Source organism: Hypanus sabinus, chromosome 1, assembly GCF_030144855.1.
Source record: "Hypanus sabinus isolate sHypSab1 chromosome 1, sHypSab1.hap1, whole genome shotgun sequence".
Lineage (NCBI taxonomy): Eukaryota > Metazoa > Chordata > Chondrichthyes > Myliobatiformes > Dasyatidae > Hypanus > Hypanus sabinus.
The window spans coordinates 78480307-78506835 of NC_082706.1; the positions used below are offsets into that span (position 1 = coordinate 78480307).

The 26529-nt window shown below is 45.2% G+C and overlaps 1 protein-coding gene across 5 annotated transcripts in view; it reads left to right on the forward strand.

Annotated features, from left to right (window-relative positions):
• LOC132394773 (TPR and ankyrin repeat-containing protein 1-like) overlaps positions 1-26529 on the forward strand; it is a 179656-nt gene that overhangs the window by 13771 nt on the left and 139356 nt on the right. For 4 of the 5 annotated variants that reach the window (XM_059971183.1, XM_059971193.1, XM_059971207.1 and 1 more), the window contains 2 exons: positions 4347-4481; positions 11787-11901. In XM_059971183.1, the coding sequence (XP_059827166.1) occupies positions 4348-4481; positions 11787-11901 (249 nt within the window). In that variant the 5' untranslated portion in view covers position 4347. Of the gene's footprint in view, positions 1-4111; positions 4247-4346; positions 4482-11786; positions 11902-26529 lie in introns of those variants that run through there. The other variant, XM_059971200.1, reaches the window with a different exon arrangement.

Sequence of the window (26529 nt, forward strand, 5' to 3'; positions counted from 1 at the left end):
CTTTGTAGAATTATTCAGTCCCTGATCTTTTGTTCACATAAATGAGTATTGCAACCAGGGATTTTGATCAATTTAACTGAGAATTTTTATTTGTGAATCACTTGCTTCTTCTTCTCCCCCCACAATAGAGCCCAAAAAAAGAGGAAAAATTGTAAAGCATGAAAAACTAATTCAGAAACTGAAATGTCAGCTGTTCAAAAGCATTCATCCCCATTTGCTCAAATACTTAGTTGAACTACCTCTCGCAGCTATTACAGCCAGTAGTTTTTTGGATAAGTCTTTATCAGCTTTCCACAATGTGACGGAGCAAGATTTGCCTATTCCTTATTGTAGAATTGCCCAAGCTGTGCTAAGCTAGTTAGGGAGTGGCAGTGGACAGCAATCTAGAGGTCATACCACAGATTGTTTGATTGGGTAAAGGTCAGGATGGGCTATTGAAGGACATTGATTTTCTTCATTTGAAGCCATTCCTATATTGCTCTGGCAATGCGCTTTGGGTCATTGTTCTGCTGAAAGATGAACGTCCTCCCCAGTTTAAGCTTCCTGGCAGAGGCTAGCAGGTTTTTATCCAGGATTTCTCTGTATTTAGCAGCATTCATCTTCCCATCATTCCTGACCAGGTTTCCGGTCCCTGCTGCTGAAAAGTACCCCCTTAGCATCATCCCCTTAGGGATGATGTTACCTTTACCTGGCTGATGCGCAATATTAAATTTATGCTACACTCACACATCTATTTCAGTCTCAACTGATCACAAGATCTTGCACATCTTTATGGTGTCTTCTAAGTGACGCAGTGTCTTTACGGGCAAGGACATGTTTTTCTTTCTTCTTTGCTACTCTTTGATAAATATCCTTTTAGTTCAAGGCCTTGGAGATTGTGGAGATGTAAACTTTATCTCCAGTTGCAGACGCTGACTTCTGCAGCTCCCTCAGAGTCACTGTAGGCATCCCAGTGGCCTCTCTTACAGCTGCCGTTCTTCTCCAGTGACTAAGTTTAGAGGGGCAGTCTGACCTAGTCATTATTGCAGTGGACTGCACTCAAGCTCCAAGGTATGTTTAGTATTTTTGAAATGGTCATGTATCCTTCCACAGATTTGTGTTTCTCTGGTGACCCACTTCCCAGCGCACTCGAACCGGTTCGCAAAGCGGCGCGCGCTAGCATTGAGGCCGGTCGCAAAAAGGGCGCTAAGCCTGCTTCACCAGCAAGGGGAAAAGCCCACGCGCGGGATGGGACTGTGAATATGCATTCCCGCCCGGGGAGGGTGGGTTCAGGAAGGCTTTAAAGCGAGGCCGCGAAGTTTGTATAAATCTCTTTTGCAACTGCAGCTCACCGACTCCATGTCATTATTTCAGCGCTGCGTGTAGCACACCGCTACAATTGATAACCTCGACGGCCCAAACGATATTTGGGCCGAAGATGAACGACGCCACATCTGTTCATGAAGTTTTGTTGAAACTGCCAAGCTTCTGGACGCTGCGACCTCACCTATGGTTCCAGCAAGCAGAGGCCCAGTTCCACATTTGGCAGATAACCTCGGATGCCACATGTTACTACTACGTGGTGAGCTCCCTCGACCAGGAAATAGCGGCCCAGGTTGAGGAGTTCATACAGTCGCCCCCAGCGGACGGCAAATACACAGAATTCAAAGCCTTGCTCATATGGACTTTCGGACTCTCACGGCGCGAGCGAGCTGCCCGCTTACTGCACCTGGATGGTTTGGGAGACAAGCCGCCGTCGGCTTTGATGAACGAGATGCTCTCCCTGGCTGGAGATCACAAGCCCTGCCTCATGTTTGAGCAGGCATTCCTGGAACAGCTGCCAGAGGACATACACCTGCTGCTGTCCGACACGGATTTCAGCGACCCCCGGAAGGTGGCAGCCCGGGTGGATGTGCTGTGGAAAGCCAAGAAGGAGAGTGGGGCGTCCGTCGCACAGATCACCAGGCCACGCTCCCAGCAGCAAACCAGACCAGGCCCAGCCCGCTAACCCTAGAGGCAGGGGTGAGGAGACCATCGAACAATGGTGCTTCTATCACCAGCAGTGGGGTGCAGAAGCTCGCCGCTGTAGCCCGCCCTGCAAGTTCCCGGGAAATGCCGGGGCCAGCCGCCGCTGACGGCTACGGCGGCTGGCCATCGGGATAGCCTCCTGTATGTCTGGGACAAGCAGTAGGGACGCTGCTTTTTGGTCGACACCGAAGCTGAGATAAGCGTCTTACCTCCGACGAGTTACGACACCCGCAACAGAGTACCGGATCCCACCCTGAGGGCCACGAACGGCAGCACAGTAAGGACCTATGGCACCCGTATGGTGCAGCTACAGTTCGGCTCCAGCTGGTTCACGTGGGACTTCACACTGGCCACCATAGCCCAACCACTCCTGGGAGCGGAATTTTTGCGGGCTCACATACAGCGGTCCGACAGCCCATGGGCCTCCCCTGCCAGTGTCGCGAGGAGCACGGCACCTCCTGACTATCGTGGACCGGTTCACAAAATGGCCAGGGGTGGTCCTGCTCGCCGACACCACCTCCAAATCATGTGCCCGGGCACTGATTGCCACCTGGGTATCTTGCTTTGGTGTACCGGCCCATATTACCTCCAACAGAGGCGCCCAGTTCACCACCAGTCTGTGGTCAGGTATGGCCAGCCTTTTGGGGACACAGCTGCACCACACAACTGCTTACCACCCACAGTGGAACAGACTGGTGGAGCGTTTCCACCGTCACCTGAAGTCGGCTCTCATGGCCCGCCTCAAAGGGCCTAACTGGGTGGACGAGCTCCCCTGGGTCCTGCTCGGAATCCACACGGCGCCCAAAGAGGATCTGACACCTCGTCAGCCGAGTTGGTGTATGGCGCACCCCTGGTTGTCCCAAGAGAATTCATACCAGCCCCAAGAGGGCAAGAGGAAGAACCCGCAGCAGTTCTGGAGAGACTACACTAGAGGCTCGGTAACCTGGCCCCCATACCCACTTTGCAGCATGGGCAGAACCCGACCTGCGTACCCAAAGACCTGCAAAACTGTAAGTTCGTTTTTGTACGATGGGGCAGACATCGGCCCTATGAGGGACAGTATATGGTGATCAGAAACAACGGGTCCACACTCGTACTGGACGTTGGGGGGAAAGAGGAGGTTTTCACGGTGGATCAACTCAAACCGGCCCAAATGGACGACGCAGCCGGTCGAGATTCCGGCACCGTGGCGCAGAGGCAGACCTCCCAAACAGAGTCCGACCCAGACTGTGGACATTGGGGGGGGGGGTGTATCGCCGGTTCGGGTGGCGGGGGTTATGTGGCGACCCACTTCCCAGCGCACTCAAACCAGCTCACAAAGTGGTGTGTGCTGGTATTGAGGTCGGTTGCAAAAAAGGGTGCCAAGCCTGCTTCACCAGCAAGGGGAAAAGTCTGTGCGCGGGACGGGACAGTGTATACGCTCCCCCTACAGCATTCCCGCCCGGGGAGGGCGGAAACAGGAAGGCTTTAAAGCAAGGCCGCAAAGTTTGAATAAATCTCTTTCGCAACTGCAGATCACTGATTCCATGTCACTATTTCAACGCTGCATGTAGCACACCGCTACACTTCTCTATTATCATTTCCCTGACTTGTCTTGAATGCTCTTTTGTCCTCATTTTGGTTTGGTCTGTTGAAAATCTACCGTATTTTTGGACCCAGACAGAGGAGATATTTATTCAGATGTTTCTCCAGTTTTCTACATCAACAAATTGGGCAAGTTTGTTAGGTAATAGAGAGTATTACACTTGAAATTTTGCCTAGTAATTATAAAGGGAATTTGTACTTTTTCAGCCCACAATTTTGGTTTTTAATGTTTAGTAAATTGTTGACTGGTTTTGGAATTTTTCTTTTGATTTGACATGATGCACAATGTTTTGTAGATTAGCTCAAAATTCTTACTTCAATATGTTTTAAATTTAGAAAATGAAACAATAAAATATGAAAATAGTTTTGGGGGCTGAATACTTTTTCAAGGCTATGTTGTTCCTTGGGTCCTTTTAAATCGCTCTCTCCTCTCACCGTAATCCTGTGCCCTCTTGTTCTTGATTCCCCAGACCAAGGGGGAAAAAGACTAAGTGTGGATTCACCCTATCTATGGCCATCATGATTTTATCATGGATGTATAGGGTCACCCCTCATTCTCTTACACACTAATTTTTTAAAAAAAATCCCAACCTGGACAATCAGCCCCACGAGTCCTGGCAACATCATCATATATCTCTGCACTTTAAAGTTCAAGGTAAATTTTGTTATCAGAGTACATGCATGTCACCATTTGTAACCCTGAGATACTAGTGTGTTGTGACACAGTTACACTGTGCAAGTATTTTCTTTTACAGAATGGATCAAGTTGCATATGCAATGCACCTAAAATTACTTGGAAATGAAGCATTTAAACAAAAGAAATATCACATTGCACTCCAGAGGTATGATGAGGCTCTGCAAATCCTTCAATTTTGGCGACCAGAAGGAAGGTAAAAAGATATATAATCTTAACTTTGCAAGTATTACATGTGATTTCCAACATAAGCCTCCTATCCAGATTTTACTGGGATGCAAGATTGATTTGGAAAAGACTGCTGGGTTATGTTTTCCATTTTATGTTTGTGCCTTCTCTGTGAATGAGCAGACATTTTCCAGGCCTGCTGACTGAATTAGCTACCTGACTGTATGGTGTTTGCTGAGCAAATGGGAGGACTGTGAAGTGTGGTTTTCAGCAGAAGTGAAGAGCAAGCGGAACAGTGTGTCAGGGCAATGAATGTAGGAGTTGTGCATTTGTTTAAGTCATTGATGAGGCTACATTTGGGGTACTGTGTACGAGTTTGGTCACCTGTCATCGGAAAGACATGGTTAGTGCAGAAAAAGATTTAAAAGGATGTTGTGATGAGGAGTCCTCGCCTGAAGCATCAGGTATTCATTCCCATCCATTGACTTGCTGAATTCCTCCAGCATTTCATACCAGGATATTGCCAGTACTGAAGGTCCTGACAGGGACTAGGTCTTTATTGCTTGGGACATGGGAGAATGAGGAGTGACCTTATTGTAATGCTTAAAGCTGTGAGAGCCTTGGATAAGGTGGATGCTAATTGTCTTCCCCTCAGGGCAAGGGCGCATAGATCTAGGGTGAGTGAAAAGATTTAAAAGGGACCTGGGGGGCAATTTTTTTCCACATATGGTGTTAAGTTTAAGGAGCAAGTTGCCAGAGGAAGTGGTTAAGGCAGGCACAGTAGTTTTATTTAAGAAGCACTTGGATAGGTATATGGAGGGATAGGAATCAAATGCAGGAACTTAGGACGAGCTGGGTGATCTTTTTGTTTTTCATAGACTTGTTGGGCTGATGGCCCTTTATGACTCTGTAACACCTTTCATTGTATTGTTGGGCATACATGATTCAATACATTGCCCAGTCATCTAAAAAGATAAGCATTTAGGGAAATCTATATAATTATTTCTGTTTACTGAACAGCATTAAGTTGACTGGAACTTGAAATGAATAAACACTGTAGCTATGAAAATAGGTCACTGACTACCTAACCTGAAATCCCAAAGCTCTTGCACCATCTGCCTAGCATATGTAGCTGGTGATGGAATATTACCTACTTGCCACTATGAGTGTAGTGCCAACAACGTTACAGTTTAATAACTCCCTAGACAAAATCTGGAACTTGATTGGAACTGCATCCACCACCCTGTCAGCCGGTGCACTGTGACAACAGTTTCAACTACTACTACCAAATGAACTCCCACGTTTAATAAAGACAAAAAATCATCTATACTGAACTATACATCTACAGATCTACACATCTACATTTTCCCCTCTAAATCAAAATTCATCCAAATCTATATTATTCATTATTTCTGGGGTCTAAATCCTGGAGCAATGTGCCTAATAGCATTGTGGGAGTACCGTCAGTGAAAACATTTGTAGCTTTTAAGAAGCAGCTTGGAATCAGTGAGGGAACTGAAGTCCAGTGAATGCTGTGAGATGCAGCATAGTGTCAAAAATGAAGATGGGCAAAAGATACTTCCCTTGTGCTGTCTAGTTCTAGATTCTGGATAAATGACTCTGCACATTGCCCCTCATGATTTTATTACACTTCAAAAAGATCATCTATTGTTCCCCTACGTTCCAGTGAAAACAATTTCAACCTGCTCAAGCTGTCTCCACAGCTCAGTCCCTTGAGTCCCAGCAGGATCCTCGTAAATCTCCTCTGCAGTCTTTCTAGCTTAATGGCATTTTTTCAATTGCCCAGTGCCCAAAACTAAACATAATATTCCCAATACAACCTCATGAATGTCTTGTAGAATTGCAATGTAACATCCCAACTTCATACTCAAAGTCCTGACTGATGAAGGCCTTTGTACCAAAATACCTTCACTAACATGTTTATCTGTGATGCTACTATTAGTGACACTTACTTGTGTTTCTAAATCCCTACAACACTCCAAAGGGCCCTACTGTTCACTGTGAATCTCTTTCCCTTATTTGTTTTCCCAAATGCAACGTTTAATCAATTGAATACCATTTCCCATTTCCCATTCCTTGGCCCATTTACCCAGGTGATCAAGGTTCCTCTGTAAATTCTGATAATCTCATTTCTGATTAGCAACCACTTTCTTTCCAAATGTTTGTATATTTTATCCCTCAAAACCTCTTCTGGTATCTTGCCTATCACAGATGTTCAGCTAATTGGTCTATAGTTTGCATTTTATTTTTCTTTGCAGCCCTTGAGTAAAGGCATATTACCCATCCTCCAGTCTTTCAACAAATCTAGTTAAAATGGCTGGTAGCCAATGAAACAGGAAAAACAACTAAATATTTTGTTAATCACTCTTTTTCTGGCAAACGAGCATCTCAAACAATAGCCTATGACTTCCCTTTGGACTTGGCAATTCAATGTGGCAGAACTGAGGTGAGGCAAAACAGCAGGCTTGTCACTCAGAGCAAGGAAGACTTGAGGTTCAATTGAATTAAATGCCACACCAAGTCGGCAAGGTCGTATAGAGGCCGGATCTGGATCCCAGGCCATACCGAAGCAACTGAAACCGTTGTTTGAATAGATTGAAAACATCAAGGTGTTGGGGCTGGAGGTGAGGGATCATCTGGTTGAGCTCGCTGCTCTGTTCTGTGCTGAACTAATTCTCTGAGAACAGACTTCTTTGTGGACTTCAGTTCAAAACGCTATTTATTGTTTGCACAATTTGTTTTTTTCGCTGTTTGACAGTCTATATTTTAACCGGTTTCTTCAGTTTTTTCTTTGTTTTGTGGCTGCCTGTTAGGAGACAAATCACAAGGTTGTATAATGTGTGTACATACGTTGATAATAAATGTACTTTGAACTTCAACCATTCTTATTGATGCATATCCCTCACCCAGAGCTCCTGAAATTTTCTCCCTAGTTTCCTGTAGTGTTTTTCATCAACATCTGTATCAAACATCTCAGGGTTTAAGTTGCATAACAAAATCAATTCACTCAGTAATGTGATATACAGTACATAAAATTATCATGTGGTGTTTTTCTCATGAAAGTGGCAATGTGTTCAATTTTCTCTGGAAAAATGTAATTTGATAGTACGGTCTTTCTGTTAAATGTTTGAATCTAATTTTACAGATTTCAGTTGCACAACTAAATAAATGATCCCAAACCACTCATTATCATGATATACATTTCTTCAAGACAAGTTACCACATAGTGTTTCTGAAGAAGGTAGCAGTGTGTACTTTTTGCAGTTGAAACCCTTTGATAGCGGTTGTTACTTTATACATTTTGGTCTATCTTCTCAAACAAACTTTAAGTAAAACAATAAAAAATACTCTAAACAGCTCAGTACCATGATTTGCATAAAGATGTATAAAACTAGCTAACACATAGTATTTCTGATGTAAGAGGCAATGTATACATTCTCCTTGGAAAAACTGATTCTGATAATGTGGTAGTTTTGCTGTACCTTTAGATCTCACTTCTCAGACTTAAGTTGTACAACCAAATAAATGGTTCCAAATCACCCACTATATGAGATACATAAAATTTTATTTTAAACAACTTTCCACATAGCCTTTTCTGAGGAAAATCGCAATATATACATTTTATTCTGGAAATATCAAAATCTCCAATGTTGACTGTTTGTAAGCCCTTCCCATTAGCAATCACAAGGTCTGATATTTTCATATCTTACTCTGCAGTATACTCAGACGAGAAATACTCATTTAAGATTTCCTCCATCTCCTGCAGCTTCACACTAAGATGTCTGTTTTGTCTTTGGGGGCCTTATTCTCTCCCAAATACTATTTTCCCTTGATATACATACAATATATTTACATTCTCCTGACTATTCTCTGTCAATACTTTCTCATAACCCTTTTTTGCCCTTCTGATTCCCTCTTAACTATATCCCTCTAACACTTGTACTGCTTCAGAGATTCCTTTACACATGACCTATACTTTTCTCCTGACCAGAGTCTCAATATCCCTCATCATCTGGGGTTCCCTAATCCTGCCAGCCTTACCCTTTACCTTTCATAACAGGCATATAACATCTTAATCTCCTTTTTCACTTTTAAAAGCTAATCACTTGCCAGATGCTGCTTTGCCTGTGAACACCCGACTCCAATCAACTTGCTCAAGTTCCTGTCCAATACCATCAAAATTTGTTTTTAGGATTTTAAGTTGTGGTCCAGATCTGTCCCTTTCCATAACTAATTTATAATTTATACAGCTATGCCCACTGTGCTCCCGTACTGACACCCCAGTCCCTGTTACTGCCTTATTTCCCAAGATTAAATCAAAATTTGCCTTCTTCCTGGTTGGACCTTATTAAATGTCACATGAAGAGACTTTGTTGAACGCACAAAACAAAGTCCACCCCATCCACAGCCTTTGCATGATAGCAGTCCCAGGCTATATGAGGAAATCTAGCTCATTACTGCTTTGCACCAGTTTGTGTGTCTTCACTGTATTTTCCCTGTAACAGTATCATTCTGCATTGTCATTGTTTTCACTTTTACTACCTCAGAGAAATCCGTATTAATGGCATGCAAAGGCTTTCATTGTACCTTAGACCATGTGAAATAATACACCGATTACTATTATGGTTACTTGGTACAGTCTCCCTGCACATTTTTTCCTCAAGCAAGTGGTGAAAGAACATTTTTCTCCAAAGACTGGTGTAGGATTTACTACATGAAAGGTGGTGGAGCCAAACAAAAATTAACTACCTCTCTATATCATCATTACTCTGCAACTTGCAAGGCTATGGACCAAGACCAAGGAAGTGGTTTTATCTTCTGTAATAGATGTGAAATGGAACAGCTCGGGAAGAAGTGGTTTGGCCTACATTGTTAACTGATTAAATTAGTAATTGAATGTGTAACTAGTCATTTCTGCCTAAATAATATATAAAATCCCTCAATTTTCTGCACATTTGTCTAAGAGATTCTTCAATGCTTCCACCATCACATTCCGGGCACCCCCTACTTGGTCCACATACCTCCTCTGAGCTTGCCCTCTTTCATCCTCTTTCACCCTCTAATATTACCGATTTTTATCTTGGGGATGTGGGGGTAATATTGACAATCTTCACTATCTATGCCCCTTGTAAACTTATAAACTTCTATTAGGTCTCCCTTAACCTCCACTGCTCCAGAGAAAAGACTACAGGTTTGTCCAATCTCACATGATAGGACATGCCCTGTAATCTAGGCAGCACCCTCTGCAAAGCCTCTATATACTTTTTATAATAGGCAATCAAAATTAAATGCAATATTGCAGAAGTGACCTACCCAGACTTTTATAAAACTGCAACATAATCTCAAAAATAAAGGCAAGCATACCATATTTCACCTTTAACCACACTATCAGCCTCTGGAGCCAATTTTGGGGAGCTATGGACTTATCCATCCCCTGCCCCACCAAGATCTCTGTCCAAACCATTAAGGGTCCTGCCATTAACGGTGTCGTGTCCTTTGCAAGAGCACACCTTGCATATAGCCAGATTGAAATCCATCTGCCATTTCTCTGCGTCTGATATACATTTTGCTCTGTCTAATGGACACAATTCACAATGCCATTTTTGGTATCATCTGTAAACTTACTACCCCATGTACCTACATTTTCATCCAAGTCATTTATATACAATCAATTCTGGTTAACTGGCTAATTGAGGTAGTGACTTAAATGGGCCAAAATGTACTGGTCCTAATGTGAACCAAAAGTATAAAAAATACAAATTGCTTTTTAACTGAGTAGCAAATTGTGTATTTAAATGAAATAGAGAGCAAATTTGAATTCTAGCAATACTACTACAGTAGTATTAATTTCTAATAGTTACTTACGGAGGAATTCATCCAGATATGCTGCGGTGTTCTTTTGTTTGACTGTAAGTGATCAAGATCAGCGCAAATATCTAGTGCAGTTAATAGACTGCTGTCATACAATGCTATCGAGGATTGTATCCTCCAAATCTTTGTTTTTATTGTAACGTTCAAAATGATCGTCGATAGATAACTTCAAATTCTTCATTGTTCGGAACTGTCGAAATAGTGAAATTGTTTCATTTTCACTCCAGGCTGTTTCTGGCATCTCCCAAATCTAAATGTGTAAAACCACACTGACTAAAACAGTTCTGAATTGTCTTGATGTTTATTTCTCGCCAGCTATTGGTGTCAAAAATTACTGCTTTTTGATCAGAAATATATGTAACTGATTTTATTTTTAAAACTATTCACTGTAACTGAGGTATAGTGTCTAACGACCACACTCATGCATGCAACTAACTCTAGTTAGAAACTGTTCAGCAACAGTCCCCTGCGCCAATTAAGCGGCATAGTGTCAGGGAATCCTGCCTATTTTCTTGATTAGTCTTTTAAGAGTTGTGCCAAATAAACGGCTGCCCCAATTGACCAGAATCCTCCATATATCACAAACAGCATAGGGTCCAAAATGGATCACTGCAGAACAATACCAGTCATGGGCTCCCGTCAGAAAATATCAGAGAAAATGTCTCTCTTCTATTGTTATTCCTCTCCGCACCTTGTGGCGCATCGAACGGCAACCTTTACCGTTTCCTTAGCATTTGCCTTTTTTTTTTAAAAAGGCCAAGTTGCTAGCTCCATGCTCAACCCAGTGCAGATGGAAAGCTTGCAAGGAGCCAGCCAAATTCAAACCCAGGACCACTCACCTCGAAGTCCAGTGCAGATGCCACCTTACCACTGGCTGGCATCTATCTTCAATGGGCAACTCAATTCTGAATCCAAGGGGCTAATTCACCATTGATCCCGTGCATTTTAATCTGGATGAGCCTACCATTGGGGACATCTGGGAGACATAATAAAATTTTGGATTTCATGAAAAATGTGCAAAGTTAAATGAATTCTAATGATGGACCTTTATAAGCTCATAGTAAGTAACTACTTGGTGTATGCAGTGCAAATTTAATTCTGCTCTAATGAATTGGAATTGTGTTTAGGAAGTAATGGGTATGCAGCACAGGCTTTAAAGCACAGAGTTCTGGGACTCTTTTTGAAGTAAACACAATATGAAAATATGAATACGGTGATAAGCAGCTGAAAGAAGAGGAATTAGAAATCAGTTGGGTGGAAGGGTTTTTATTGCGTGCTTTAATTCTCAAATGTCTCCATAAAAAATATAGACTGCTGCTGAAATAAAGAGTAAATGTCATTGTAAGCTAGATGGGGCTAAAGGCAAAGTTGCTTTTGTAAATGCTGAATATTTTATCATGTTCACTCGGACATACATATAATGCATGTTTTCTGTTCATAGGGAGTTAGCTGTGCTCTTCTGCAATAAATCCAATGCCCTTTATAACCTGGGATTGTGGCAAGAAGCTCTTCAATCTGCTGACTGGGCTACTGCCATGGACCATACTTATATTAAGGTAAGCAAATGTTTTCGTGCATCTGTTTGTTACTTCACATTAGCTCATGGCATCATTCACGGTTTTCAAATTCACCAAGGTAAACAGAATGCATATGTTTATATTTAAGGTTAGTAATTTTTTTTAATGCACTTATTTAATTTTTAAAAATTTTTAATTTTAAAAATTATTTTTTTTAATTTCTGAGCGATTAGATAGAGTCAGTGGATGTTGTTCCTCAGAAGGCTTTGAACAAGGTGTTGGACCTGAGGTTGCTAAATAAGACAAAAGCCCATGGTTTTACAGGAAAGGTAATAGCATTGTTGTGGGGGGAAAAATCTCAAGAGCAGCAAACAGAATAGATCAGGCTGACTCAGAATTGTTTCAGACTAGAGGGTTTTATTACATGATATCATGGAGAGCCCAGACACCTAAAGCGGAGTTCTGAGACTCTGCTCAACAATGGATTACACTCTTATTTATACCGCAGGTGTATGTGACAAGAACCACTTAGATCTAAAAAAGGAAGAACTTCAACTACAACTCGTTAGAATAGTGAAGTTGCACTATATGTCCTTGAGTGGTTATACATTCTTTTAAGTGTTAGTTCTCAGGACAGTATATCAGGCTTTCCCAAGTGCAGACATGTGGAAATTCTTAGAACAAGGAAGCACAGACATAGTTATTTTCCCATCCCATCTACAAAGCGCTTTCCAGTCACACAGTGTACATTAGTCGCAGATAAGTGATTACAGACTTTGAATTCACATACTAGAAGAAGGTCATTAACCCCTTAACTTTCGTCACAATGTCTTACTATTTTTCTTCCACAAGCATTGACAGAAGATTGACTGACTGGCACAAGGCAAAGACTGGGAATAAAAGAGTCCATTTCTAGTTGCCTGCTGATGATGAGTAGTGTTCTGCAGGGGTTGTTGTTGGGTCTGCTGCATTTCACATTAAATGTGGAGGAGCAGGTAGTGCTGAGGAAGTAAGGAATCTGCAGAAGCACAGTGTGGGAGGATGGGCAAAGGACTGGAAGATGGAAAACTGTAGGGAAGTGTATGGTCATACACTTTGGCAGAAGAAATAAAAGTCATTTATTTAAAAGGGAAGAAAATTCAGAAATCAGAGGTGGAAGGAGTTGTATTGCACATTTTCGTAAAGGTTTACTGGCAGGTTGAGTCAGTAATAAGGGAGAAAAATGAATTGTTAGCATTTAAATCGAGAAAAATAGAATAAAAAAGCCAGCTATAATGCTGGGCTATTGGGGGCAGTTTTGGGCCCCGTATCTGAGAAAGGATGTGCTGGCATTGGAGAGGGTCCAGGGGATGTTCACAGGAATGATCGTGGGAATGAACAGGTTACTGTTTGAGGAGTATTTGATGACTCTGGATCTGTACTTGCCGGAGTTTAGAAGAATGAGGGGAGGATCTATTTGAAACCTATTTAATATTGAAGGCCTAGATAGAGTAGATGTGGAGAGGATGAGTCCATTAGTGGGAGAGACTGGGACCAGAAGTCGCAGCCTCGGAGTAGAAGGGCAACCCTTCAGAACAGATATGAGGAATTTCTTTAGCCAGAGGGTGGTGAATCCATATAATTCATTACCACATGCAGCTCTGTTGTCGAGACATTATGTTTATTTAAAGTTGATTGGTTTTTGATTAGTAAACATGCAAAAGTTTGAGGAGAAGGCAGAAGAATGAGGCCGAGAGGGAAAATAAATCAGTAATGATTGAACAGTGGAGCAGACTTGATGGGCTGAATGGCCAAAATCTGTTCCTATATCTTATGGTCTTAAAGTTATAGGGCACTGTCAATGAGTGTACATACAACAGGATACCGATCAGTTGGAGATACGGGCAGAGGAATGGCAGATGAAGTGTAGTCTGAACAAATACGAATTGTTTCACTTTGGTAGGTCAAATGGAAATGTGGCAAACCCTGAGAGCAATGATATTCAGAGGGTATACATAAATCCATAGCTCACTGTAAATGGCATTCCAAGCAGCTAGGTAAAGAAGATTTACAGCCTGCTTGCATTCACCTCTCACTTTTGTCACATAACTTTTTTAAAAAAAAGTTGGGGTAATATGTTGTAGCTGTACAAAACCTTGGAAGTATATCCACTGTTATGGTGATGGCACTTTACAGGAAGCTTTGGAGTTGGTGCAAAACATCTTCATCAGGATGTTGCCTGTTAACAAGAGAGTGTTAACTATAAGAAGATGTTGGACCAACTTGGATGTTTTCTGTAGAACGTTGGAAGCTGAGGATTGACTTAGTAAGAGTATATAGAATTATGACAGGCATAGATCAGAATCAGGTTTATTATCACTGGCAAGTGTGCAATTCATAACATAGAAAAAGGAATCAATCAATCAATGAATTATAGTATATGTATATTGAATAGATTAAAAATGGTGCAAAAAAGAAATAATATATATTGAAAAAGTGAGGTAGTGTTCACGGGTTCAATGTCCATTTAGGAATCAGATGCCAGAAGGGAAGTAGCTGTTCCTGAATCGCTGAGTGTCTGCATTCAGGCTTCTGTATCTCCTACCTGATGATAATAGTGAGAAAAGGGCATGCTCTGTGTGCTGGAGATCCTTATAATGGACGCTGCCTTTCTGAGACACTGCTCCTTGAAGATGTCCTGGGTAATTTGTAGGCTAGTACCCAAGATGGAGCCGACTAAATTTACAACCCCCTGCAGTTTCTTCGGTCCTGTGTAGTAGCCCCTCACTTCCCCCCCCCCCCCCCCCCCCCCATACCAGACAGTGATGCAGCCTGTCAGAATGCTCTCTACGGTTCATCTATAGAAGTTTTCGAGTGTATTTGTTCACATGCCAAATCTCTTTAAACTCCTACTGAAGTACACTCACTGTCTTGCCTTCTTTATAATTGCTGTATGTCAATATGTTTAGACCAGATTAGGTCCTCAGAGATCTTGACATCCAGGAACTTGAAACTGCTCACTCTCTCCACCTCTGACCCCTCTATGAGGATTGGTGTGTGTTCCTTCGTCTTACCCTTCCTGAAGTTCTCAATCAACTCTTTCATCTTATGGACATTGAGTGCCAGGTTGCTGCTACGGCACCACTCCACTAGTTGGCATATCTCACTCCTGTACGCCCTCTTGTCACCACCTGAGATTCTACCAACAATGGTTGTATTGTCAGCAAATTTATAGATGGTATTTGAGCTATGCCTAGCCACAGAGTCATGGGTATAGAGAGAGTAGAGCAATGGGCTAAGCACACACCCCTAAGGTGCACCAGTGTTGATCGTAAGTGAGGAGGATATGTTATCACCAATCCACACAGATTGTGGTCTTCTGGTTAGGAAGTCGAGGATCCAATTGCAGAGGCCCAGGTTCTGTAGCTTATCAATCAGGATTATGGGAATGATGGTGTTAAATGCTGATTTGTAGTCTATGACTAGGATCCTGACATAGGTGTTTGTATTGTCCAGGTGGTCTAAGGCCATGTGAAGAGCCATTGAGATTTCATCTGCTGTTGACCTATGGTGGCATTAGGCAAATTGCAATGGGTCCAGGACCTTGTTGAGGCAGGAGTTCAGTCTAGTCTTGACCAACCTCTCAAAGCATTTCATCACTGTAGATTTGAGTGTTACCGGGTGATAGTCATTAAAGCAGCTCACATTATTCATTCTAAGCACTGGTATAATTGTTGCCTTTTTGAGGCAAGTAGGAACTTATGCCCGTAGCAGTGAGAGGTTGAAAATCTCCTTGAATACTCCTGCCAGCTGGTTGGCACAAGTTTTCAGAGCCTTACCAGGTACTCTGTCAGGGCTTGTCACCTTGCGAGGGTTCACCCTCTTTAAAGACAACCTGACATCGGCCTCTGTGACAGAGATCACAGGGTCATCAGGTACAGCAGGGATCTTCACAGCTGTAGTTGTGTTCTCCCTTTTAAAGTGGGCATAAAAGGCACTGAGTTCATCTGGTAGGTTGCCATTTGTACTTTGTAGGAAATAGTGTCTTGCAAACCCTGCTAGAGTTGTCGTACATATGATGTCACTTCAAGTCTTGTTCGAAATTGTCTGTTCACCCTTGAGATAGCTCTCCGCAAGTCACACCTGGTTTTCTGATATAGACCTGGGTCATCAGACTTCCAATACCACAGATCTAGCCTTCAGCTGACGACGTACCTCCTGGTTCATCCATGGCTTTTGGTTTGGGGAATGTACAGCAAGTCTTTGTAGGCACACAGTCATCCACACAGGTTTTAATGAAGTCGGTAACAACTAGAGCATACTCCTCCAGATTTGAAGATGAATCCCTGAACTCAGTCCAGACCACTGATTCAAAGCAGCTCCTGTACTTTCCTTGTCCATACCTCCTTTGTTCTCAATACTGGTGCTGCAGTCTTCAATCTCTGCATATACTCAGGGAGTAGAAGTACAGCCAGGTGATCAGACTTCCCAAAGTGAGGGCACGGAATAGCACGCTAGGCATTTTTGATGGTGTGTAACAATCAATAGTCCTTTGTGATGTTTCCTCTGGTATTGCAAGTGATCTGTTGATGGTAATTGTTCAGTGATTTTTTTTCAGACTGGCCTGGTTAAAATCCCCCAAAACAATGGTGAAGGCATTAGGGTGCACTGTTTCGTGCATGTTGATCCCATTGCTCAGATCATTTAAAACCTGATTGACATTGGCTTGACAAGGAATGTATATTGTTATTAAAAATGATCACGGAAACCTCCCATGGTAGGTAAAATAGACAGTACTTAACTTCGAGATATTCCAGCTCTGGTGAGCAGAATTGGGACAGCACTGATACATTTATGCATCAAGAGGGGTTAATCATGAGGAATACTCCTCCACCTCTCCTTTTGAGAGACTATTGATCTATCCTGACAGTATATTGTAAACCCATTGATCTGAATCACTGTATCCAGTATGGAGGGAGTTAACCAGGAATCCATGAAACAAAGGACACATGTGGTCCTAATGTCCCTCTTATGCAACACCCTAGCTCTGAGATTATTGATTTTATGGATGTGATAGTCAGTTTCTTGCCGGGTGGAATATCTGATACTTGCAATCATGAATTAAGTTCAAAGTTGTGGCGACCCACTTTCTGCGCAGGCGCACCGGCTCACAAATAGCCAGCGCACGGGGAGAGACTTTGGTAATGCACCTCTGACGTCATTTCCACCCGGAGAGGGCAGGTGCTAGGGATTAAATACCAGCGCCGCGAAGTTTGAATAAACTAGTCTGGAAACGACTTAACGACTGCGTGTCGTTGTCTCTAGCTCTGTCATCGCTACAAAGTACATTTATTATCAAAGTATGTATACTGTATACAACTTTCAGATTCGTCTCCTTACAGGCAGTCACAAAACAAAAAAACCCAATAGAACCTATTTTAAAAAAGGAAGACTGTCAAACAACCAATGTGTAGGAAAAAAAAACAAATGCAAACAATAAAAGTAAATAGTTTTCAGAACTGACGTTCCCAGAAGTGAGTCCACCACCACAAAGTCAGTCACCACTGTAGCCAAACTGCAGGCCACGGCCTCAGTTCAGTACAGAGACAAGTAAGCCTCTTGGTGCAGTGTGCTGAACACAGTCATTCCTTGCTCTCAAGCCCAGGCCCTACCACCTTGATTCAGCCTGTACACACCAGACCACAACCGTCCTACACGTTTAAGGCCATAAAAATGCCAAGTCAAGCAGGCAGTTCAAAAGCTCAACTCTGAAATGGAAGTTACAGGCTATTAATTGCAGTGATGTTTTGAGAAAGAAGTTTAAATGTGACACGATTTGTTTTTTAACACAGGTTTTCGCAAATAAAGCGGCAGAGGTGCTTTTTTCCCAGAAAAGTTGTAGCAAATCATTTATTGAAAACCAAAAGAAACCAAAAACAAAGCGCTCTAAAAACCCTTCATGTAATTACGTTGTCACGTCAGATCAACCTCTTAGAGTGAAACACCAACTCAATGTCGGTGGTTGTGAATTATGTACATTTCTTCCAATTACATTAACCTACACAGGCCCCCCCCCCCCCCCCCCGAGTTCACTAAAACCGTCTTTGTGAGCCTGTCCAGAGCTCGGAGAAGCCACCCGCTTCAGGTCCTGTGTTTCAAGGGTGGAAGTTAGCAGGTGCCCCTGGCTCAACCAGAGGTCTATTAACACTCTCATGGTCATGTTGAGACACCAGGGACATGGTAGCAGAATCCTCCAAATCTTGCACTCGTTTAAGGAGATCTACTGAAATATGTTCAGGTTTACCCCTCTTATCTATGGTAGAAGTCCTTTCTCCCCATTCCAAAGTGCAGAAGGGGCCATTGTAAAGGGGGGCTTAGGGGATGTTGGTGTGAATTGTGGTGGATGAAAATAAGCAAGGCAGAATGTAGGTCACCAGGAACCAAGCGTGCTGTATGCCAGGATGGGAAGTAGGAATGGGTGAAAAGGAATTGAATTTGCTGAGGAGGGTGGAATGCTGTCGAGAGACAGATCAAGCAGTTGTGGCATCAGGAATGAAATTGCCTGGCACTTGTAACGGCTGTCTGTATACCAACTTGGCCATGGATGACTGCAGGTCCTCAGTTGGAGCTGTTCTGAGCCCCAGTAAGACCCACAGGGGACGATCATGCCCTCAGAGCAGGGGAAGCCCTCAGAGCAGTCTTTAAGGTGTGGTGAAATGGCTCAAATAGGCACTTGGATTGCCGGTGATACACTTGGGTGTGATCTGGTCTAACGCTCAGGTTCTGAGGCATCGCAGCCCAGAAGTTCCATATGAATTGAGGACTGGTCAGAGGAAATATCAGATATGGTGCCAAGCCGGGCAACCCATGTGCTGATGAATGCCTGCGGGGATGAGGCCTGGCCACGTGGTATGGTCCACCGTGGTAAGAAGGTATGTGAAACCACCGGGGGGTGGGAGGGGTGGGCGGGTAGAGGACCAACAATGTCCACATTGACGTGGTCAAACCATCACTCAGGGACCTTAGGAGGTGCCAATGGTGCCTGAATGTAACTGTTAAGTTTTGCCTGCTGGCACTACACAAGCTGTAGTTCAATCACGCATGTCCGTTCAAAGGCCGTGCCACACAAACTTTAGTGCAGCCAGTTCCTGTGAGGCCTTCCAGCCTGGATGCGAAAGGCAGTCAAAAACAGTCCACCTCCTGTTTGCGGGCATGATGGGACAAGGATGACCATTGAGACATTGTACAGGAGAGAAACCCCAACTGCCCCGAACTTTTTGTCAGCCAGCCACAGGCTTGTGACTGCTGTTCTGTAAGCCTGGACCTCTGGGTCAGTACCTTCGTCAGCTGCCATGCTGGCATATTAAGCCCCTATGTGTATGGTCTCAAAGGCTAGTCATGAGAGGCAGTCAGGCACAACATTATCTTCCCCCTTGATATGTTGTATATTTTAGAATTTATTTAAATCTTGTGTCCATTCCTCAACATGAGGAAGTTGTTATATACCCGTAGGGTTCATTTTTTCTGTGGACTATCACAGAAAAATGCTGGGAGAATGAGACTGACTTTTGTGCACTGTTTGAGCTGTGAGAGAGACAGAGAGATGGAGTTATTTGATGAACAATCGATGTTATGGCTTTTCTGCAGCTTGTTTTGAATTTGCAAGCACAGTTACACACAAACACACAGTTAAAGTCAAGATGGATTTGGTCAGTGGAAGACACCAGTAAATTGAAATTTTCAGTAGCCCAAAAGGGGTGAGTTGAGATTGATCCAGAGTATTGCTAAATTACTCTCACAAGTTTTCTGCAACTAGAACAAGTTTGCAGGAAGAGAGGGAGAGGAGAGGAAAGTTTGAAACAGAAGAAACCTAGGTGACAAAGAGGTCACTGTTTGGACTCTCTAAGTAGCGTGAGGGTGAGGTTGATTCCATTCGAATACGAAAGTGTGATTGTCACTTAGTTAATCCACAGGAGTGGATTCTCTGGTGAGGGGAAACCTTTGTGAATACCACGTGTTTGTTTACCCTTGGTAATTCACTGAAGAAAGGCATCCCTGTGGCAAATCACTGTTGGTGTTATTTCGTATGTCGTGTAACTGGATAAGCGGCTATCAAGTTGTGTGATTGGGGTAACCTTGTGGAATCTACAGGTGTGTTGACCCTTGCCTGGGTGGTAGTTCCCTTGAAGATGTTCCCCTTTGTGATGAGCTGGTGTTGGTGATAATCCATACGTGGATTCTGTTTGAGAATCCTGTGGCCACCACTTTGAGATGTCCCGTAGCTGAACTTGGGTGTGGTACCACTTGTGTTGAAAGGATATTCGTTGAAGATCACTGTCGGTGATACTTCGTGTGTGGAGTGGAACAACTTCAGAGATAAAACCTACTGCTATTGTTATTTTGTATTGCTGTTGTGGAATACTTCTCCGCAGGTGGCACGGCACGGCAGCAGTGGCCTTTCGGAACTAGTGTTACTTTAATTAAATTTTTAAATTTAATTTTGAGACACAATTTTTGATTAGGGTGCACGGATAACAGAGCGACTATCTACCATCGCCAGATGCTGCTACAATACAGAGATTGCCCAAAATCAAACATTCATGAAGATCTGCTGGTTAAATTACGTGACCTCGGCTTGCTGAGAGCATCGGACCTACAGTCCTCAGAGTCGTCTGATGCCGGTGGCCGGAGATAGGGACGTTGTAAGCGGTGTGTGAAGAAGCGGAAGCGAGGTGAGCGGGCAGGAGTCTGTGCCAGGAAAAAAGCAAACCCTAGCTGGCCAGCTCTCCTGTCCATTCTGCTCTCCAATGTCTGCTCCCTGGACAATAAATTGGACTACATCCGACTCCAACGAAACACTTGGCGGGATTATAGAGTCTGCTGTGCGTATGTTTTCAGAGACGTGGCTCACCGACGGAATCCCGGATGCCGCCATTCAGCTGGATGGGCTCACCTTGTTTCGAGCGGACAGGGCTGCAGCTCTTTCTGATAAGACCTGCTGTGGTGGTGTGTGTATTTACATCAATACGGAATGGTGCAAGAACTTTGTGCTGGTCTCCAGACACTGCTCATCACTAGTGGAGTTTGTGACTTAGATGCAGACCATTTTATTTACCACAGGAATTCACCTCTGTCATTATATAGTCGGGGCTATTAGCGAACTGCAGAACACACACCCTGATGGACTGTTTATTGTCACCGGATCAACACGTACAAACAAGCTGGATGAACTCAGCAGGTCGGGCAGCATCCGTTGAAATGAGCAGTCAACGTTTCGGGCCGAGACCCTTAGTCAGGACTGAAGAAGGAGGGGGCAGGGGCCCCATAAAGAAGGTGGGGGGAGGGTGGAAAACCAATCCGAGGAAAGATCAAGGGGTGGGGGAGGGGAAGCAGGGAGGGGATAGGCAGGAGAGGTGAAGAAGGAATCTAAGGGGAAAGCACTATGGGTAGTAGAAGAAAGCAGAGTCATGAGAGGTGATAGGCAGCTAGAAGAGGATGCAGAGTGAAAGTTGGATTGGGGAAGGGAGAGGGAGGGAATTACCAGAAGTTGGAGAATTCGATGTTCATACCAAGGGGCTGGATTCTACCCGGACGGTATATGAGGTATTGCTCCTCCAACCCAAGTTTGGCCTCATCATGGCAGTAGAGGAGGCCATGTATTGTCACCGGAGATTTTAACCATGCAAACCTTAGGTCAGTGCTCCCCAAATTCCATTAGTATGTGGACTTTGCAATGAGGGGAGACAATGTGTTGAACCTTGTTTACACAAACATCCCCGACGCGTACCGGGCAGAGCCCCACCCCCACCTTGGATACTCAGACCACATCTCTGTTATGCTAATCCCTGCATACAGACCACTCGTCAGGCGCTCCAGACCAGTTCAGAAGCAGGTGAAAACCTGGCCAGCAGGAGCCATCTCTGCTGTTCAAGACTGCTTTGAGCACACTGACTGGCACATGGTCAGGGAGGCTGCAACCGATGGTGACTCTACCAACTTAGAGGAGTACACAGCATCAGTAACTAACTGCATCAGCACTGAGGACCCGTGACTCCGCCTTCAGAGCAGGCAACAAGATAGCACTAACAACAGCGAGGGCCAAACTGTCCCGGACCATTAGAGAGGTAAAGCGTGCACACGCCCAGCGAATCCACAGCCACTTCCTGGACAGCGGCGACACGCGGCTCATGTGGAAGGGCATCAACTACAGGACAACATCACCTGACTGTGCCGGTGATGCCTCCCTCCCAGGTGCACTGAACAACTTCTACGCTCGTTTTGAGACAGAAAATGACATGGCGGTGAGGAAGTCCACCCCTCCTTCGAATGACCAGGTGCTGTGTCTGACCGTGGCCGATGTGAGGAGAACGCTGTGCAGCGTCAACCCACGGTAGGTTGCTGGACCAGACAATATTCCTGGCAGAGTGCTTAGAGGATGTGCAGACCAGCTAGCAGATGTTCTCACTGACATCTTCAACATCTTCCTGAACAGCGCCACCGTTCCAATGTGCTTCAAGACCGTCACCCTTGTCCCTGTGCCAAAGAACTCTTCAGTGTCCTGCCTCAATGACTACCGTCCATGATCATGAAGTATTTCGAGAGGCTCATCATGAGGCACATCAAGATCCTGCTGCCCCCCCCCCCCCACACTGGACCCCTGCAGTTTGCATAGCGTCCCAACCTTTCAACAGATGACCCCATTGCCGTCACCCTCCACCTGGCCCTGATCCAACTGGACAAAAAAGACATGTAACACTGAACGTCATAGGAAGTCATTCTAGCCTGTGGCCATCAAACTTTACAACTCCTCCCTCGGAGAGTCAGACACTCTGAGCCAATAAGCTGATCCTGGACTTACTTCCACTTGGCATAATTATTATCATTTAATTATTTTTGGTTTTATTTTGCTATATTTCTATTTTATTCTTGGTTGGTGCAACTGTAACAAAACCCAATTTCCCTTGGGAAATTGTCTGTCTGTCTGAATGCTGTTCATAGACTTCAGTTCAGCATTCAACACAATCATCCCTCAGAAACTGATTGGAAAACTGAGTCTACTGGGCCTGAACACCTCCCTCTGCAACTGGATCCTAGACTTCCTGACTAGGAGACCTCAGTCAGTCCAGATCGGAAGCAGCATCTCCAACACCATCACACTGAGCACGCGGGACCCCCCAGGGCTGTGTGCTCAGTCCACTGCTGTTCACTCTGCTGACCCACGACTGTGCTGCAACACACAGCTCGAACCACATCATCAAGTTCACCGATGACACGACTGTGGTGGGTCTCATCAGCAAGAACGATGAGTCAGCTTACAGAGAGGAGGTGCAGCAGCTAATGGACTGGTGCAGAGCCAACAACCTGTCTCTGAATGTGAACAAAACAAAAGAGATGGTTGTTGACTTTACGAGGGCACGGAGCGACCACTCCCCGCTGAACATCGACAGCTCCTCGGTAGAGATCATTAAGAGCACCAAATTTCTTGGTGTTCACCTGACGGAGAATCTCACCTGGTCCCTCAACACCAGCTCCATAGCAAAGAAAGCCCAGCAGCGTCTCTATTTTCTGCGAAGGCTGAGGGAAGTCCATCTCCCACCCCCCATCCTCATCACATTCTACAGGGGTTGTATTGAGAGCATCCTGAGCAGCTGCATCACTGCCTGGTTGGGAAATTGCACCATCTCGGATCGCAAGACCCTGCAGCGGATTCCTGCTGTTACAGACATATACACTACACACTGCATCCGCAAAGCAAACAGTATTATGAAGGACCCCACACACCACTGATACAAACTCTTCTCCCTCCTGCTATCTGGGAAAAGGCACCAAAGCATTCAGGTTCTCACAACCAGACTATGTAACAGTTTCTTCCCCCAAGCGATCAGACTCCTCAATACCTAAAGTCCGGACTGACACCAACTTACTGCTCTCTCCTGTGCCTACTGTCTTGTTTATTATTTGTTGTACTGCCTGCACTGTTTTGTGCACTTTATGCAGTTCTGGATAGGTCTGTAGTCGAGTGTAGTTTCTTCTGTGTTGTTTTTACGTAGTTCAGTGTGGTTTTTGTACTGTTTCATGTAGCACCATGGTCCTGAAAAATGCTGTCTCATTTTTACTGCGTACTGTACCAGCAGTTGTGATCGAAATGACAACTTGAATCTGAAATATCAATGTAATTGCCTTCTCACAACATTTCACCTTTGGATTACAAACATCTCGCATTAATTACCCTGTGCATCTGAACTGAACTTTTCTTACATACCATTGTAAGACTGTAACTCTTGCCAGCTGAGCTTGAACAAGTTTGGGAATTTTATTTACACCTATAAATGCATAGCACCGTTAACTTTGATTTACCTGGTTTAAGTTACTATATTACGTAGTTACTGATAAAACAGCAAAACCAGTCTCCAGGTGTGTCTTATTGCTGCTGATACTGTTACAGGGTTGCATGTACATAACAGAGTACACAAATTTGTGTTATGACTCCGTCGCAATCAACAGGTATGTGAATTTAAAAGCCTAATGGCTTGTACAAAGAAGCTGTCCGTAGTCTGTTTCTCCTGGCTTTAACGCTACAATACCATTTGTCTGACGGAATGTGGTGAACTATGTGCCTGTCGGGACACGCCCCTGCTGACTGCTCCTGTGGCTCCTCCCACAGGCCCCCTGTATAAAAGAGACCTGCGGCCTGAAGATCGGCCTCAGTCTCCAGGACCTTGTATGATAGACACTCACTCCTGGTTCCTTCTTCCAGTCAATAAAAGCCGATATCTCGCCTACGTCTCAGTGTGAGTTATTGATGGTGCATCAATTTTATTGACTGGAAGTTTTAAAACATGGAACCCGTTTTGCGTCCGGACCGGTTGGATTTGGACCCTCAAGACCCTGACGCAGCTCTCGCTTTTGAGCACTGGCTTGCATGCTTCCAATCGTACTTGGCGGAGCTTCGTGCGACTGAACCCGCCGTTATGCACAGAATCCTACTCTCGAGGGTCTCCTCCAAAGTTTACTCCTTTATCCGGGACCTGCCGACCTACGAAGGGGCACTGGACGCCCTCAAACGACAGTACCTGCGGCCGGTGAACACCGTCTACGCAAGACATCGTTTAGCTACCCGGCAACAGCGGCCTGGCGAATCGTGCGCTGAGTTTCTCCGAGCACTACAGACACTCGTCCGAGCTTGTGACTGCAAGACGCTCACGGCAGAACAGCATGCGGAGCTGCTGGTGCGAGACGCCTTTGTGACGGGACTGAGGTCAGTGTACATGCGCCAGCGGCTGCTGGAGAACTCGGATCTTACCTTAAGCTCGGCGATAGAGAAGGCCAACGCTCTAGAAGCTGCGCGGCATAACGCCGACGCTGTCCAGTCGCGCGATTCCCCGTCGGTTTCGTGGACGCCTCAGACCCCGCCACCGCCGGCTCCCGGGAGCGAATTCGCCAACGCCGCCGCCAGTCGCCATTCCACGAGCTCCCCGACCCAGACCACGGCTGTGGCCCGTAAGAAACTCGTGCTTTGTTATTTCTGTGGCCAAAAGAAACATCCTCGACGACGCTGTCCAGCGCGAGAAGCGACCTGCTCCAGCTGCGGAAAGCGGGGCCACTTCGCCAAGGTCTGTAAGTCTCAACCTCGAGCGGAGTGCAGCGCTGCGGGTGAAACGTGGGGGCCGCCATCTTGCATGCCGGGATGTGGGCGGCCATCTTTGTCGATGTCAGCACGCCCCGCCCCCGATCCTCGGATGCTGACCGGGTACCCCGGATGTGAGCGGCCATCTTTGTCGACGTCAGCATGCCCCGCCCCCGACCCTCCGATGCTGACCGGGTACCCCGACGGCGATCCAACTCTGGCCACTGTGACCCTCGACCAAAGCGCCCCACACCAGCTTGCAAGATCCATGATGGACATCCAGGTGGAGGGGCATTGGACTGGATGCCTGTTTGACACGGGCAGCACTGGGAGTTTTAGTCACCCGGACACAGTGCAACGCTGCGGACTTGCAACGCGGCCGGTCAGTCGGAGGTTCCATTTGGCCTCTGGGTCGCAGTCCGCAGACATCCGGGCGGGTTGTGTAGCGACTTTGGTGGTGCAAGGCACAGAATATCGGGACTTTGAACTGCTGGTCATGCCTAATCTGTGTGCACCTGTGCTATTGGGGCTGGACTTCCAGAGCCATCTCGAAAGTGTGACTATGGTATACGACGGGCCCCTCCCACCACTCACTGTCAAGAATCCTCAGTTTTGTGGGACTTCTTCACATACCCCGCTACTGACCACACACACACACGGACACACACATCCCATCCAGAACCAGGCCAACAGCTGCGCTACCGACACTTGCAGCCTCTCCACTCTCAAGATCCCTCCCCCACCGCTGTTCGCCAACCTGACCCCCGACTGTAAACCTGTGGCAACCAAAAGCAGGAGGTACAGCGCGGGGGACCGGGCCTTCATTCGGTCGGAGGTGCAGCGGCTGCTCAGGGAGGGGATCATTGAGCCGAGCACAAGCCCTTGGAGGGCCCAGGTGGTGGTTGTTCGGACTGGGCAGAAAAATAGGATGGTGGTGGACTATAGTCAAACCATCAATAGGTTTACGCAGCTTGACGCATACCCCCTACCCCGCATCGCGGATATGGTCAACCAGATTGCTCAGTATAAGGTGTACTCGACAATAGATCTGAAATCCGCTT